The 17,869-nt window shown below is 42.0% G+C and overlaps 1 protein-coding gene across 1 annotated transcript in view; it reads right to left on the bottom strand.

Annotated features, from left to right (window-relative positions):
- Positions 1-17,869, bottom strand: part of MYO5C (myosin VC) — a 121,106-nt gene that overhangs the window by 16,181 nt on the left and 87,056 nt on the right. The window contains exons 32-38 of the mRNA XM_069596500.1: positions 17,166-17,334; positions 13,782-13,869; positions 10,164-10,262; positions 8,737-8,891; positions 6,095-6,184; positions 3,338-3,488; positions 2,010-2,292 (exon numbers count right to left, since the gene is read on the bottom strand). Coding sequence (XP_069452601.1) covers positions 2,010-2,292; positions 3,338-3,488; positions 6,095-6,184; positions 8,737-8,891; positions 10,164-10,262; positions 13,782-13,869; positions 17,166-17,334 — 1,035 coding nt within the window. The remainder of the gene's footprint in view (positions 1-2,009; positions 2,293-3,337; positions 3,489-6,094; positions 6,185-8,736; positions 8,892-10,163; positions 10,263-13,781; positions 13,870-17,165; positions 17,335-17,869) is intronic.

Raw genomic sequence — 17,869 nt, 5'->3', positions numbered from 1 at the left:
TTTATGGCAGAAGCTGAATCAATGTCTGAATGAACAAATGTCTCTAAGATGCATGTGCTGTTCACTCAGAGCAACACACCGGAAAGGCAGCACTTCCCTAACAGCACTTCCTATGGGGACAAGTGTTCACTCAGCTTGGGGACCTACTGGTGGAATAAGAATTGTTTAGCAAAGACTTTGGTGACATGTGTAGGCTTATAACTTGACTTTAAATAAGCCTGAGGCCTGCCCCAGAGGACTTCAGGGCATCTGTTCAGAGCTTGGGAAATAAACAGAAGCCTTTCCTCTCAGTGAAGAAGAAAAGACCCACAAAGCCCAGCCCTCCTGAATACTCCTTTGTATCTGAAAACCACAACCTGGGGTCATGGGAATTTCACACACTGCTTTGTAGAGATGTCCAAGTTTCACCAACGCTAAGAAGACGTAATGGATGCCTCTTGTGTACTACTTGGCTTAGTAAACTTTTTAGGTCACTTTTCATTGTGTCACTGCCATCATCACCACCCTACATCCTCCCGTCACCTACAGGTATCAAATCCGTGTACATATTAAAAAATCTTAAATATCTACCCCATATTATTTGCTTTCTAATCATGTGACAGTGTTAATTCAAACAATAGCTAATGATCTGTGTTTTCTTGGTTTAGAGACAGAGAAGCTGACACACTTCAAAACTGGATGACTAGACTTCCAGGTGGCACAATGGATAAGAATCTGCCTGCCAAAGCAGGGGACACAGATTCAGCCTCTGGTCCGGGAAGATCCCGCACAACATCAGGCAACTAATCCCACATGCCACAGCTACTTAGCCTGAGCTCTAGAGCCCATGCCCTGCAACTAGAGAAGCCACTGTAATGAGAGGCTTTCACACTGCAAAGAAGGATAGCCCCATAAGAGGTAACTAGAGAAAGCCCTCGAAAAGCAACAGAGACTCAGCACAGCCAAAAATAAATAAATACACAAAAAGAAATTAAAAAAAACAAACTGGATAATCATGTCTGCAGGATGAACTCTCAATGCTTGGCCTGGCATTTTACGCCCTCCCAATCTAGGTCCAGCTTACCACTCTACTGCAGTCCTATAGATCCTGACATAAGCCTTCACTTAATTTAACTGCTGCTGCTGCTGCTAAGTTGCTTCAGTCGGGTCCAACTCTGTGTGACCCCATAGACAGCAGCCCACCAGGCTCCCCCAGCCCTGGGATTCTCCAGGCAAGAACGCTGGAGTGGGTTGCCATTTCCTTCTCCAATGCATGAAAGTGAAAAGTAAAAGTGAAGTTGTTCAGTTGTGTCTGACCCTTAGCGACCCCATGGACTGCAGCCTACCAGGCTCCTCTGTCTATGGGAGTTTCCAGGCAAGAGTACTGGAGTGGGTTGCCATTTCCTTCTCTGCACTTAATCTAGACAGAGCTATTAATATTTACTGCTGCCTGAGGAGGGGTCCTCACTCAGTCCTACTGCTATGGCTTTGCCCACTCATTCCCTTACCAGGAATGTTCTTCCATTTTTGATCACTCACAAACAGTTTTCAGGCTTCTTTAACTTTTCTGGCCACGATCATCTCTCCTCTCTGAAGCACTTCCTGTACCACTTATTTATGACTTCATTATAGTGGTCTTGGATCATCATTTAGCTTCTCAACAGCAGGGATCAAATTACCCTTTCCTTTGTTTCCTGCGTCCCCCACCAGCAGTGCTAGTCACAGAGGTGGTGGTCAACAAATACTGGCTGCATATATGATAACCACCGAGGGCCAGAATTTAAAACACACAGTTATTAGTTCTTAGTTGAAGCCACTCTGCCAGAGTGTCAAGTTAGCATAGGTAGAATGATGGGAGGAGGGCCTGGCATCAGATGGCTGACATCTCCATGGCTTTAAGAGTCATTTTGCACACCCTCCAGCAGTGCCGCTCTTGAGGAGGGAGGGCGGGCAGAGTGTGCAGTCTCGGACTTCAGGAGCATCTTTTCCAGCCAGGCTCTCCAGGGTTAGTGATGGCTTACGGGTCTTACCTTATCTGCATCCCTTTTCTACAGGAGCACATGTCCTTGCGCAGGAAGAGGCTGTTCAGGGTGACCGCCCCAATCAAGAAGAAGAGCTGCTTCACTGCCTGCCTCACGATCTCAGGGTCCAGGCCATTCTGGCACATGGTGCTGTAGAAGTAGCTCAGCTGCTGCAGGACGGAGGCCACCGTGTAGGCATCCGTGTCATCTATGCTGGAGGACCGCTTCCGGAAGCCTGTGGGTTTCAGGCCAGAAATGCCCTGCAGACTCTCGTATTCCAGCATGCCCGGCACTGCAGAGAGAAATGGAAGCTTTCCTTGCACATGCAGTGGGGATGCCCAGAGGACACTTCCCCTGCTCTCATGCGTCTATTCCAGGAGTCGGACAATGTTCACAAGAGTTAGTGTGGATACAGCTGTAACAGACAGCAGAAGGATGGAGGGTTGGGTTGGGGAACAACAGGGGTGTAAGCAGTGGATGGGAATGAACCACCATCTACAGCAGGGGAACAGTTCCTCTTCTTTCAACTTGACAGGAGAGAGAGCTGGTTAGCGTGACAACTCATGGTCTGGAACTACTTAAAGCCAACAGTATTCAAATTTCAGAAAACTAAAGAAAGTATACAAGAATTTGAGTGGAGCTCTAGGATTTCAAAAATACTTGGCTCAGAATCAGGATTAGCCACATAACTAGCAGCAGTTCTCCCAAATCTTTCCCTATAGGATGGATCCCCCTTATAGAAAGAAAACTATGACCCATGTACTTTTATATATGCAGTCACTTTAGGCAGAGAATTAAATAGTGGGCATTTATATTAATAAAGTTTCTTGTTTCAAAATTATGTTCTTTGAAGCTACGGTAGAGAAGCATACTTATGTAGGTGATATTGTGAATCTCTTATTTGCATTGTGGTTACGGAAAATCTCTAAAAATAGTATTACTTGAGGAAAAAATGGTTCTCTTCCTTCCTGAGTATCATGGCTGTACCAACTCTGAAAATTAATGCTTGTTTTCGGGAGATGTAGACGTTTTTGTGTGAACGTTTGCTTATACCACTGGAAACATGACCAAATCACAGTTTGGACTGTCAACACCACACTGGCCTTTTCTGCTACTATGAGTACTAAGTATCACCCTACTAATACCACCTATGTCAACATGACTTAGTTGCTTTCTTTGGGGGAAGGGTGGGACAGAAAAGGATAAGACTAAACCAATAAATTATTTTACTATTGGCTTAAAAAAATTATGTGCTTTTCAATTACACATTCCACGCAGATTCATTTTTTAAGGTCTCAATATCATAGATATTTCTTAGTCATCGATTCTTTTCTTACCTATTATTGGTTGAATGTTATTTTCCATTACGATAATGAACTGATGATATATTCGTATAGCCACATCACTGAGAATCTGTCTGTATTCTGAAAGGTCAAAATTGTTCAAGCAATTCTTATTCTGATGTGGACTATTATGCTTCATGAATTCCTGAAAGTAATTTTGAACATATAAATATTAGAATAATGTAGACACATAGGAAATTAAAATACTATCTCTAATGATATTACAATAAGTTTCTACTATAACTCCTACACTTAATGTCTGATCTTTATCAGATGAATTCTTAATGTTTAGGATAGCATTTATTTTCTATAACTAACTACACTTGACCCTTAAATGATATGTGTTTGAACTACATAGGTCTGCTTACATGTGGACCTTTTCCACTAAGTTATGTGTTATATAGTACTCCATGATCTACAGTTGATTGAATCTAAGGATCTGTAAATATTACTGTTCTGTTCAACTTTTCAACAAATATGTGCCTCCAGAATTAGGGTACACTGGAAAACAACCCCCATGGAAGCTCATAGGAAAAACAGCGGAGCATCCAAGGAAATAAACTGCTGTAAGAGGTTGATAGATGCAATAAATGAGATTCATAACTTAACAGTTATAGAGTATAGGCCAATCTGAAATGCTTTAATATGAGTGTTATGTACTGAATATTTGTTTCCCCCTCACATTTATATCTTGAAGCCATAACCTCCACTGTGGCTAGATTTGGAGATGGGGTCTCTGTCTCCATGTTATTAAGGTTAAACAAGGTCACAAGGGTGGGAGTCCTGATCTGATGGGATTAGTGTTCTTATAAAAGGAGACACTAGAGAGATCACTCTTGCTTTCTATCCCATGCACTAAGGAAAGGCCATGTGAGTACATAGGGAGAAGGTGGCTATCTTCAATTCCAGAAGTGAACTTTCACCACTTATGCTTGTACCCTGATCTCAGATTTCCATTCACCAGAGCTGTGAGAGAATAAATTCCTGTTGTTTAGGCCACCTAGTCTGTGGTATTCTGTTATAGCATCCCAACCTGAACATGGTAATACATTTACAATGTTCAAAGAAGTAATATTTAAAAAAATATTTTAAGATAAGAATAGGACATTATAAAAGGCAGAGGCAAAAAAGAATCATTGGAATTTTAGAAATAAAAATACAGTAATTAAAGAATCTTCAGACAAGGAAAAAACATCGTACACATGGTTAAAGTGGGTAAAGAAAGGATTTTAAAAATGGTGATGTAATTAAAAAATAAATAAATTTTTAAAAATGGTGATGATATGCCTCCCATTAAAGCCACACAGATGCCAGCTTATCTTAAAAGGACTGGTCTGTGCCCCTCTCTGCCCCAATGTAAGAAGTTGGATTTTCTTTACTTATTTCTCCTTTTGTTCTATAATACTAGTAGGATTACTCATATTTTATTTTCTCTCCTGAAAGAAGACATGTGACCATCACTTCACATGTCAATTTGAGATAAATAATCACACCAATTATGGATAAAAGCATAATTATGAACTCTAAATTTGAATTATTTAGAAGAAAAAAGAACTTCATGATCTCAGGGTAGGGAAGAATTTCTTGAACAGGACACTGAATCATGTATCATAAAAGAACAGGACAGATAGATTTAAGTACATCAAAATTCAAAACTTGTGGATGACAAACGGCTCCATAAAGAAAAGTCAGTGATAGGCCAGAATCTATGTAAAGATCTCCTACAAATCAATAAGAAAAAAGAATCACCCCTAAGAAAAACGGAGAATGGATGTGACTAGGCAATCTAAAAAACAATCCAACTGATGAGTAAGCATTTGAAATGATGCTTGACCTTGCTAGTGATCAAGCAATTACAATTTAAGTCAACAGAGTATCATCTTATACCCATGAGACTGATAAATAATAAAACATCTGTCAATACCTAGTGTTTGTAAAGGTATGAGATACCAGAACTATATATACTACTGATAGGACTATAAAATGGTATAACCATTTTGCAGAGCATTGAAAATCCCAGTCATTTTTGTTCTTTTAGGTCAATGAAATAATATTCTGTGAGTACTTGATGGTGAAGAACTTCATTATAATGTCAGCCCCTTGAAAGCAGAGTCAGAATGGCAAAGGATTTACAGAGATGGAGGAATAACCAAAATCTTGTAGTGATAACAGCTATGAAAAAGTAGGCAGGTTGAACTAAAGGCTGTGTTTTGGAGTGATAACATTAACAACTTCAGAATTGTACAGCCAGAAGGAAAATAAAAAAATCACTGAATCTATCTCATGAATTTTTTAAAAAGATTTTTTGATGTGAACCATTTTAAAAGTCTTTATTGAACTGGTTAGAACATTACTTCTGTTTTATGTTTTGTTATTTTTTGACTGCAAGGCATGTGGGATCTCAGCTCCCCAACCAGGGATCGAATCCACGCCCTCTCCTTGAAAGATGAAGTCTCAACCAGTGGACCACCGGGGAAGAATCCACCTCATGTAATTTGGAAGTCAAGGACACTGAGTCTTAGTATCATGCCCGAGGTCTAAACCTCCTTCTGGAAGTGTTTTTGCCTGTGACCTCCATTCAGCTGGTGACATGAAGCTGGTCTCCTGGGTAAGAAGCCAGGAGACCAGTTGGAGCAGAGGATGTCCCTGGGCTGGGCAATCTGATTCCTAATTCCTCCGGCGAGCTTGGGGCCACGAGGGGGTTGCAGACTGGCGGGCAGTACAGAACACAGAGCAGGCAGGCGTCCCTACCTCTTCTCCACTGTACTGCTTCAGGCAATTGAGGAAATGACAGGTATTGGAAAGCCAAAAGGACAGCATCTCAAAGTCTTCTAAATGTTCCTTAAAAAAAAAAAACAAGAAAAGACAAAGATGGATTTTGTTATTGTTCTGAGCCAAGAACAGACATATCTTACTTGTTTTTCTAGCTGGTGGCTTTTGACCAAAAATAATTCTTCTTTTATTCATTAAAGACTTTATTAAATTTATACTATAAAAATAATTTTATTTTCTTGGGCTTCAAAATCACTGAGGATGGTTACTGCAGCCATGAAATTAAAATACAGACACTTGCTCCTTGGGAAAAAAGCAATGACAAATCTAGACAGCATATTAAAAAGCAGAGGCAATACTTTGCCTACAAAGGTCCATATAGTCAAAACTATGGTTTTTCCACTAGTCATGTATGGATGTGAGAGTTGGACAATAAAATAGGCTGAGTGCCAAAGCTTTTGAACTGCAGTGCTAGAGAAGACTCTTGAGAGTCCCTTGGACTGCAAGGAGATCAAATCAGTCAATCCTAAAGGAAATCAACCCTGAATATTCATTGGAAGGACTGATGATGAAGCTGAAGCTCTAATACTTGGGCACCTGATATAAAGAGAAATTCATTGGAAAAGACCTCCTGATGCTGGGAAAGATTGAAGGCAGGAGGAGAAGGGGACAACAGAGGCTGAGATGGTTGGATGGCATCACCGACTCAATGGACATGAGTGTGGGCAAGCTCTGGGAGATAGTGAAGGACAGGGAAGCCTGGCGTGCTGCAGTTCATGGGGTTGCAAAGAGTCAGACACGACTGAGCAACTGAACAACAACAACATGAAAATAAAGTCATATTTATTTAGCAGGTTATGGTTTGCAAAGTACTTCTGTACAGGTTACATCATGTGTTATGACACTTGAAGCAGGCACTGTAGGAATGCCTGAGAAACGTCTTAGTCCTTGGCCTCCAAATGTCACATTCTGACTGGGAAGGCAGACATGACATATATAGGACACAGTTAAATAGGTGGCTGACAGCTTACATGATAGGCATAGGCTGTGCTGCAAAAACTCAGAGGATGCAGAAATGATGGGGAACCAGGGCAGCTGAGAAAACCACAGGAGAGAGGCAGAAGGATATCCTCCCTGAAGGAAAAGGGTGGCCAGACAAGAGCTCAGGATCAAGGACTCTGCTGGCAAGAACATTCCAACTTATGGGACAGGAAGGAGAGGAATGAGCAAAGGAGTCAGAGGTAATGAAGACCAGAGAGATAAGAAGGAAACTGGGAGAGCCCTGGGTTTTGAAAACAACGTCAGAGAGTTTCAAAGAGGTGCTGCTACTGTTTAATCCACTTAAAGAGAATAAGTTAATAAAATACCACTGGATTTAGCAAGAGGAATTACTGGTGATCTTTCTGTGGAGTAATGTGGGTAGAAGCCAGACTGCAAGGAGTGAAAAATAATTGGTGGAGACAACTATTTTAAGTGCTTTGGCAGCCAGGAGGGGGTGTGTGAGAAAAAGGCCCAGTGGTCAAGGGGGTATGTGGAACAAGTGAGGGTTGCTTTAACGTGCTGTGCACTGGAGTGGGAGGAGCATGGAGCTGCTGAAGAAGCTGAGATGGACGATGCTCACAAGAAAGGATTTATACTCCGTATGTTATGTATCTTTCACTTTCAAAGTATTTAAACGTTCCAGAGTAGCAAGAAGGGGCAAATACTGTGTGCCTACAGCCTGGAACATAATGCAAGTGTGTCTGGAGAAAACCCAATTTATGAAAATAGGAACAAGGAAAACATGAATTTATGGCAGTCTCTTCTAAGAACACATTGGTGGCTCCCATGAAGACTGACTGCAAAGTACCAAATCAATGTTAGTTTTCTACTCCTAACTCCTGATGAATAATGAATTCTTAGTATAAAATTGGGCAGGGTGGATGGTGGAATAATTACCCATTTCCTGATGCACTCACTGTTTTTATTTCTTCTTTTTTCCAAGAGTATTTAAGATAGGGTTTGAGTGCTCATAACTTTTCTAGAACACATATTTTACTAAAAGTGAGATAGGACTTTCCCAAGTAAACATTTTAAATATATCTCATAATCAAACATTACTTCTTATTTGGAAGGGGAATAAAGGATAATGGATCTATATTTTACTGGTCCCTTACATATACCTTATCTTCATGTCTGGGCTAAGAATAGAAGTATATACTGTGGTTTTATAAGGGAGAATTACATAAGTGCCAAGGGAAGAGATGAGTAATTTTTCGGCTATTCCTATTCCTTGGCATTCAAACTTGCTACGTGGATAGACACATACTCCCTACAGTCAAGAATCTCACACCTGAGGGGACAGACGTGATGGGGTGGTGGCCATCAGGTTGTAGTCTTACAGGTAAGGACTTGAGGTGTAACTGGCAGTGTCCCACCCTTAGGGCTGTCTGACCTAAGCTGTCTTTTCCTAATAGCTTGGCGTCTTTCACTGACTGGGCCCCTGACTGGTTTGAAGAAGCATGTGGTTGACCAAACACTGGAGATATAGGATGGGAAAAGTCTGGGCATCTGGTCATTTCCACAAATGTTCCTAAAGTAGCCATAATACCAAGGTCCAATGTCAAAAAAGTAGTTCCTACCTTAACCACCTGCTTGATGCCACTAATGGTGCTGTTCATGAGGGACTTGAGCATGTCGGCGTCGTTCCGAGAGTCTGCGTAGCGCACACACATGAACAGGATGTGAGCCGGCAGCCCGGGGATCATGTTCACCACCACACCACGGGGCTTCAGGTCTGGAGCAGAGAGAGCCGGTGAGGATTACAGCGCTCCCGATAAGAAACCTATGATGATGAGTGGGGATGTCCACTTTTCTGTACTTGAAGCAGTGCCTGAATACCGAGAGATGTTTTTTCCCTTTGAGGAATTAAAGCTGGCTTTTTTTCTTAGCAAAAATATACATGCAGGTGCCACCTGCTTCTCTTACTTCTCATTTGCAAAGTACTTTCTCTTTTCCAAGGTTGAATAAAAGACAGAATTTCATATCTCCAGGGTAAGAGAGGAACCCTAGTCCATGCACCCCTACTTCAGCCTCTATGATGAGGATGGAATGATCTTAGCAATCACATTCATCTGCCATGAAAACAGGTGTACAACAGTCCAGCAGAGGAGGATCAGTTCACCTTGAGGAGAAGAGGATGGCTGGAAGTCAGAGTAGGGATGTAGAGAGAAACTTTATAGAACAAGTTAAGAAAAGCAAACAAAGACCTCCCCATGTCTGCATTAGGACAGGGGAACAAAGAGGCCCCTCAGCTGTGTACCAGTGCAGGGTGGAAAAAATGGGTAGGAGGCGTCTGTGCTCTGAGCAGGGTCACTTAGGAGAAGAGGAGCAAGGCTATACATGGGCTTTCTGTTTTGAGATCTTGGGACCAGCTGACAGGGAGGCAGTTTTTCTCCTTTTCCCTAGAAGACTATGCGGTTTCCATGGTGAAGACAGGCAGGCTAGGAGGACTTGTTCTAAGACTGCCAACCACAGAGCATGTCCATCAGGAGATTCCTGTAATAGCCATGGCTGAGAAGGCCCTGCCATATTACCTGCAAACAAATTTCTCAGCAGAAGGCAAATGGAACAAGGGAGCCACAGTTACTTCTCCATGGCTCCTGTGCTAAGACACAATGATGAGGAAATATGCCTTCTACCCTGACCATGTGATGAGACTTGGGAAGAGGTTAGGGTAGTGCATCTCAACTGAAGGCAAGGTAGCAGATGCCAGAGGGTATGTGGCAATGTCTGGAGGCATTTTTTTTTAATTGTCATGATTAGGGGTTGCCACTGGCTTCTAGAGAATAGAAGTCAATGATACTGCTCAATATCCTACAATACAAAGCCCCTAGTCACCCGAAACAAAGAATCACATGGTCAAAAATGGTGAGGCTGAGAAGCTCTGTGCTAGGGGAAGAAGCAGTGGAGGAAAAAGAGGAACCATCATCCCTGCCCAAGACCGTGGCAATGACTAACACTCATGTTTTCAAAAATCAAGCAAACATTCAGTTCCAGGTTTCACTACCAAGAATGAGGTTTTGAATGAGCTTGGCCTCATCTTCTATCTTGTATTCCAGCATTCCAAGGTACTCCTTGGGTCCTGAGGACAGGTGCACGTCATTGGCTGTAGGCAGAGGCAAATAATCAGCTAAATACACAATAACAACTTCCACCAGCATCCTAATGAGACTACTCCATCTCTTTCCATCCCATTCTGGCTGATTTGCCCATGAAATTCTCTGGCTTTCCGATAAATGCAAACTTTATTGAATCCTGAAGAATTTCTTCTGGTAGCAATCCTTATCTGTGAGCATATCCACGAGTATAGCTGCCAGTGTATATTCTCACTGTCACCTGGTATATAATGGGTACAGTAGGGATATGAAAGCAATCCAGGATGTTTCTCCTGCCTCATTACAGTTTAAAAAAATGAGATTCACAAAACATGTAGTGTGCAGTCACCAGACCGCACGATCCCAAGGTGGCTGGACTAGTTTCCTATTTTATGCCGCTGTAACAGTGGCATAAAACAAAAATTTTTTAAACTACAATTTAAGAAATCTTAAAGTTCTGGAGTTCATAGACTAAAACAGATCTTATAGTACAAAAATCGAAGTGTCAGCAGGGCTGTTTTTCTTCTGGAGGCTCTAGTGGAGAATTCATTTCTTGCCTTTTCCAGTTTCTAGAGGCTGACCACATTCTTTGGCTCCGGCCACATCACTCTGACCTCTGCTTCTATCATCGCTTCTTTCTCTCTCTCTGCTTCCCCTGTTACATCACCTTCCCTCACTCTGTCATTCCTGTCTCTTTCTTACCAAGTCTCTTGTGATTATATTGGATGTAATTGGATGATCCAGGATACTCTCCTCATCTCAAGATCCTTCACGTAGGGACTCCCCTTGGTGGTCCAGTGGTTTAGAATCCACCTTCAATGCAGGGGACATGGGTTCAATTCCTGGTTGGGGTACTAAGATTCCACATACCATGGAGCATCTGAGCCTGTGTACCACAGCTACTGAGCCTGTGTGCTCTGGAGCCTGTGCCCACAGCTAGAGAGTCAGTGCACCACATCAAAGATGATGCAGTGAGATCCTGCTTGCCACAGCTAAGATCTGAGGCAGCCAAGCAAATCATTTTTTTTTTTTAAACAAAAGGTCTTTCACATACTTGCATATACAAAACCCCTCTGCCATGTAGAGTCACATACTCATAGGTTCTGGGGATTGGGATCTGGACATCTTTGGGTGGGCCACAGTCTGCCCTCTGGTCCCCAAAGACTCATGTCCACTCTGAGAGGAGATGTGACTACAGAAGCACAGGTTAGAATGTCAGAATGACTCTAAAGATTTTAAGCGGCCAAATTTGAAGATGCTGAAAGAGGCCCACCAGTCAGGAAAAGTGGGTGGCCTCCGGAAGCTGGAAAAGGCAAGGGAATAGACTCTCCCCCTAAAGCTTCCAGAAGCCCTGCTGACATGTTGATTTTAAGCCAGTGAACACCATTTTGAACTTCTGACATCTAGAACTGTAAGTTTCGTGTTCTATTAAGCCACTAATTTCACAGTGATTTGCTAGGCAGCCATGGGAAATAAATACAGAGGACATAAGAATTTATGCAGAGGTAGGTTAGAACTGTTGAAAAACGGTTCTTGAAGGAGGTAGCACTCCAGCTGGGCCAAGAAAAGTGAGTAGGCTCTGATGGGTGAGAAAGAAGATAATACAGGCAAAGAATTAACCGAACTTTCTTCTACTGCTTGAGAGTTTGTTCTGTGATTTACTAGCCCTATTCCCTTGAAGACTGATAAAGGTAGAATGTTAAGTATTTTACTAAGCAACCTGTTTATGATAAGAAGGACCTCTGATTGCTGAACTGCATCTAGACTGGGAACACCAATAATTGATGCAGAAGTACCTGATAAGGACATCATATTCCAGGTATTCTTAAGTGTGGTTACTTGTGCCTGAGCATGTTCCTTGGGAGCTGGTACCACCCGAAGAGTGTCCTACAGGTACTGGCTTTTCCTAACAACAGTCATGTGAGTGAGCTTGGAAGCAGGTACTCCAGCTCCAGCTAAGCCTTCAGATGTCAGCATCCTTGCTGACTACTTTACTGTGACTCAGAGCTAGAACCACCCAGCTGAGCTGCTTATAGATTCTTGACCTTCAGAAATTATACTGTTAAGTGTTTGTTGTTTTAAGCTGCTAAATTTGGGAGTAGTTTGTTTTTTTAATATAAATTTATTTATTTTAATTGGAGGTTAATTACTTTACAAGGGAGTAGTTTGTTATATCATCAATAGGTACCTGATACAGGAATGGAAGCTGATGCATTCCACTTAAAACAAGTTGGGCTAGAGGTGATAATAGAAAGGTGAAGGAGTAATCTTAGAGGCAAAAAGGGAGTAGGACTCAGGAAAAGTGAGGAACGGCAGGTGGATTTTGGAAGTCCTTATGTAGAGATGGCAATTGATTCATTCTTTCCAACAATGGGGATACCATGGGGTAATGGGAAGGACAGACACGGTCTCTTCCCTCATGGGTCAGAATGACCTTTATCAATAATTATTGAGAGGAAAAGAGCCTCATTTTGGTTTTGGAAACTTTAAGTCTGATGCGAGAGTTGAAAAAAAAAACCAAAACAATAAAGAAGTTCTTCAAAGAAATGAGGATAGCAAAAGGAACAGAGAGTTGCAGACACAGCCTTAGTGACAGAGATTGGGTGAAAGCAGCAATATTGAACAAACGAGTAAAGAGTTAGATGAGAAAAGTCAGAAATTTTCAGTGACTATTTGCAGGGCAGGAACAGAGACACAGACATAGAGACCAGACGTGTGGACACAGCAGGGGAAGGGAAGGATGGGATGAATTTCGAGAGAAGCATTGAACATATACATTACCATATGTAAAACAGATGGCCAGTGGGAAGGTGCTGCACAACACAGGAAACTCAACCTGTGGACACTGTGACAACCTAGAAGGGTGGGATGGGCGGGGGGGAGGCTGAAGAGGGAGGGGATGCATGTATACTTTTGGTTGATTCACTGTTGTATGGCAGAAACCAGCACAGCATTGTAAAGCAATTATCTTCCAATTAAAAATCAATTTAAAAAAAGAAAAATTCAGTGACACAGAAGCAGGCAAAGGAAAGAAAGGTGGAGAATCTTTTTTCTTGGAACTTATAAGGACACTCAGTGTACAGTTCAGTTCATGTTGAGGACTTCAGTCTGGCTTCTTAGCTATCTAATAGATATCTAATTAGCTATCTAGTATCTTTTCTTCTAATAGAAAGTAGGATATTGACCCCATATAACAGAGAGGAAATAAACTTTAAAGCAGTTAAATCTCAAACTTTTTCACAGTTCCATTTTTACAATGAGAGAGTTAACAGAGAAAGAGGTTAAAAGCATTCCTTCCAGGGTACCCCTTACAATTACATGAGCACATCTGGTATCACCTGAGAGGTGGTGAGCCACCTGCCTGCCTCTAAGGATCTCCACTATCCCATCATTGAGCCCCAAACACACCAGCAGAGACTCATTTCTTTAGTTTTCAAATTCTTTGGACCACATCAAGAAATAATATGTCAACACATGTAAACTTTAGCTGAAAGTTCAAAAAAATTGGAACGTGGATGTTGTTTTTCTACCTTTTTCAATTGTCTTGGTAAGAGTCTTCACTTGATCTTGTAACTTTTTAATCACTCTTTCCTTCATGTCTAACTCTTCTTCAAGATCCTACAAAAATTGAAAGAGGACGTTAGCTCAGAAGCATCTTAATTCTACTATTTGGTAAGAACTTTGCTGAGCTATAATTCACATACCACACAATTCACCCACTTAGTGTACACTCATGATTTTCAGTATAGTTAGTTGTGCAACCATCACCACCATCTGATTCCAGAATATTTTCATCACATTAAAAACAAACATATAACTTTTAGCTGGCACCCCTTTGCCCTCCTATTCCTTCCCAGCCCTGGACAACCGCTAATCTACCTATTGTCTCTACATATTCGCCTATTCTAGATATTTAATATAAATTAAACCATAGAATATGCAGCCTTTCGTGTCTGGCTTCTTTCATTTGGAATAATGCTTTCCAGGTTTATCTGTGCTGCAGCAGGTTTCAGTACTTCATTGCTCTTTTGGCTGTGGGATCTTAGTTTCCTTCAAGCAGTGAAAGCACTGAGTCCTGACCACTGGCTGCTGCTGCTGCTGCTAAGTCGCTTTAGTCGTGCCCAGCTCTGTGCGACCCCATAGACAGCAGCCCACCAGGCTCCCCCGTCCCTGGGGTTCTCCAGGCAAGAACATTGGAGTGGGTTGCCATTTCCTTCTCCAATGCATGAAAGTGAAAAGTGAAAGTGAAGTCGCTCAGTCGTGTCTGACTCTTCATGACCCAATGGACTGCAGCCCACCAGGCTCCTCCGTCTATGGGATTTTCCAGGCAAGAGTGCTGGAATGGGATGCCATCTCCTTCTCCGCCTGACCATTGGACCACCAGGGAATTCCCAGTACTTCACTCCTTTTTTTTTTTAACCGAATACTACACTATCCTATTGTATGGATATATCACATTTATCTTGATCTAATTTTTCCCTGATAAAGCCATGCCCATCGTAGAGAGTTTAAAATTTTTCACACACAGGTGTGAAAATGCGCTCTCTTGATGTCAGAAGCTGAGGGCAGAGAGGCTTCAGAGATTTGGGTCCCGGCTTTACCTCTCCTTCCTGATAAAGGGGGTGGCCCTGCCTATGCTGAATTTGGCTCAAGAACCAGAAGAGTCTTGGACACCTATAAATATTTCCTATAAAGAGCAGAGAGTATTCAGGTTCTTCCTGAACTCCAAGGGCTTTGACACAGAAAGGATTCAGGCTTCCCTGATCCAGCAATTCCCACCTTGCAGTCAGTCCCTGCAGCCATGGGCCTTCTGGGGACTCTCAGAGCCCAGCGAAGTTGTGCTGTTTCTCTTCATGGCTACCTCTCCCTACTATAGTCATGTCCCTGGCTAAACATGTTAGGAGCTTTATCTGGCCTCACATGTGGGAGTGTGGGTACAGTTTCTTCCCTCCTATTTGAGCCTATTTTACAATACATCTAATAATTAAAGTCACCCATCAATCCAGAACCTGAAGAAATCACTGTTTACATTTTGATTTATTTCATTTTTTTCCCTCCTAATATGGCATATCTCCATTTTATAAAATTGGGTCATACTGCTTGTAAAGTTTTAAATTCTGTTTCTCATTATAGTGCAGATAGTTCCCCCATCATTGATAATATACCAACCTGTCTTCTGATATACAATAATTCAATCTACCCACTACAGCTGGGCATCCTTTCTTTTTTGCTGTGTCTAATACTATGCTGACCATTCTAGATGAAACTCCTTGTTCACATATTTGATTATCTACTTAGGACAGAATCTCAGAAGTTGAATCACTAAGTCAAAGGGAATGCACTTTCAGAGGTTCCTGATATTTGCCTCCAAACTGCCCCTAAGAAAGCTCACACCAATTTTTATCCCCCGAAATCATGTGTGGCTGTGCGTACTTCAGGGTGTTCTCACCAGCACCATGAGATCTCCATTATTTGCAAATCACCTAGCTTTAATTTGCTATTTCTTTGATAAACAGAAGATTGCTTAAACTTTTCTTCCCAATTTTAAAGAAATGATTTTCTTTGATTCAGAGGATCATGTAGTGGGCTGAACAGTGTCTCCTTGAAATTCATATCCATTTTGATGGACATGTATACACTGCTATATATAAAATGGATAACCAACAGGACCTACTGTATAGCCCAGGGAACTCTGCTCAATGTTGTGTGGCAGCTTACCTGGGAGGGGGATTTGGGGGAGAATGAATATACATATATATATGGCTGAGTCCCTTCAGAGTTCACCTGAAACTATCACAAAATTGTTAACTGGCTATACTCCAATATAAAATAAAAAGTTAAAAAACCTTCATATCCACTTAGAATCCCAGAATGTGACCTTACTGGAAATAGGGTCTCTGCAGTTGCAATTAAACCAAGGATCAATGTGAGGTCACACTTGATCAGGATGGGTCCTAAATTCAATAAGACTATCCTTAATGGTGTGACTTGGGAAACCTATTCTCTGAGAAAGGCGTACCCCTCTCAAAAAAGATGGTCATCACCCAAGTGATGACCTGGATCATCTGACTAGAATGTATTATTTCCTATTAAATGTTAAACTCTCTGCATTCTTCTTTTTATATATATAACTTCCCTTTTAAGTTAAGTTCTGACACTGCAAAATGTGATTTTACCCTATCATGTTTTTCTTGTGAGACAGGAGACAGGGCGGGCCTGATGAGGAGGAGCAGGGCCAGTGGACACGTGCAGCTGACCACTGCCTGGGGGAGCCCTTACCTGGTCATGGTCTTGGAGGCTGCCAGGCCAGGGAGGTGCCTGAGAGCATCTACCTCCCAGGAAACCACTCCATCTGCTGCTCTGGCACTGCTCATCCTTGTGGGTCTCACACACCAATACAATTTCAGAAGAATTTCTGGGAGCTAACAGAGTTGCCAAATGCCATTTTGACAGGGGCATTTATAACTGGATGAATACTTTCACAGTTTAAAAAGTTAGCCACCTACTATTGTGATCATTTCATAGAAGAACACTTTGACTCTGAAAATTATGGGAAGAGCGTTTCCCCAGAAGCAAGCAGAGGTCTTGGATGGGGTAAGCTTTGATCAGAGAAGGTCACACATCAGCCTGGCATCCTCAACATGCTCCAGGCAAGGGTGCTGTCATCTCAAACAAGCACTGCCCATGGGACAATGCTCAGGACCTTCCACTGGTCCTCTCTCAGCCTGCGTAAATCCCCTAGCTCCCCTGCAGTGGCCGTAAGCTCAGAGGCCATCTATCTTTTGAGAAAAGGAAACACACTGCTCTGGTGAGAGGTGGATGCTACTCATTAGATGCTTGGGGTGGCCTGTCCCCACTTTCAGTGATACCTGCACACAGGCAGTCATTTATCAACAAGTTAGAAAACTTCTCACCCTCTTCTCCATAGTGAGACGAGATGCTTCCTGCTGGAAACTACTCTTGACTTCATTTTCAGTTTCAAATTGTTTCCTCAAGTGCTCACTGGCCTCCTGAATTTCTTGAATCTTATCCATCAGCTTCTCTTTCTCTTTGGTATGTATTTCATTTTGGGCTTCTACAGTCCTGAGGAAAGGATTAGGAAGTTTGGGTATCAGTTTGACCATCATGAAAAATCAGTGGAAAAATAGTTTGGCCAACTTCAGTGTAAAACAAATTGTACCTGAATAGGGGAGTACTCACAGTGAGGGGAAGAGACCAGGGTTAGTGAGGTATAAAAGTCCACAGCTGCTTCAGTCTCTTAACCTGATAAAAAGTTCTCATCCTCACCCGCCCACACCCCTTGATGGCTCCCATAAGACATCCATACCCACTCATACCCTTATGACCAAAAGCCCAGTCATTATCTCCTTTGTGAAAAGCCTGGGTTCAGATACTCAAAAATCCAGGGATCAGAGAGAAAAGAAAAGGGAACCCATCCAGAGTACCAAAATGGTGCCCACCCTCCCAGTGAAGAAATTCTCTCTGGGATGTAGAGTGTCTATTTATTTTTCTTGAAATTAAGTATCCTGATGATTTTTAAATTGGAATGGAACCTGAATGACAAGTTTGACATCTATTCCTCTGATGATAAATAATAATATGAGAGTCGATTTTAATC

This window comes from Ovis canadensis, chromosome 7 (genome assembly GCF_042477335.2).
Source record: "Ovis canadensis isolate MfBH-ARS-UI-01 breed Bighorn chromosome 7, ARS-UI_OviCan_v2, whole genome shotgun sequence".
Taxonomy (NCBI): Eukaryota; Metazoa; Chordata; class Mammalia; order Artiodactyla; family Bovidae; genus Ovis; species Ovis canadensis.
This window is presented reverse-complemented; position numbering and strand designations above follow the sequence as displayed.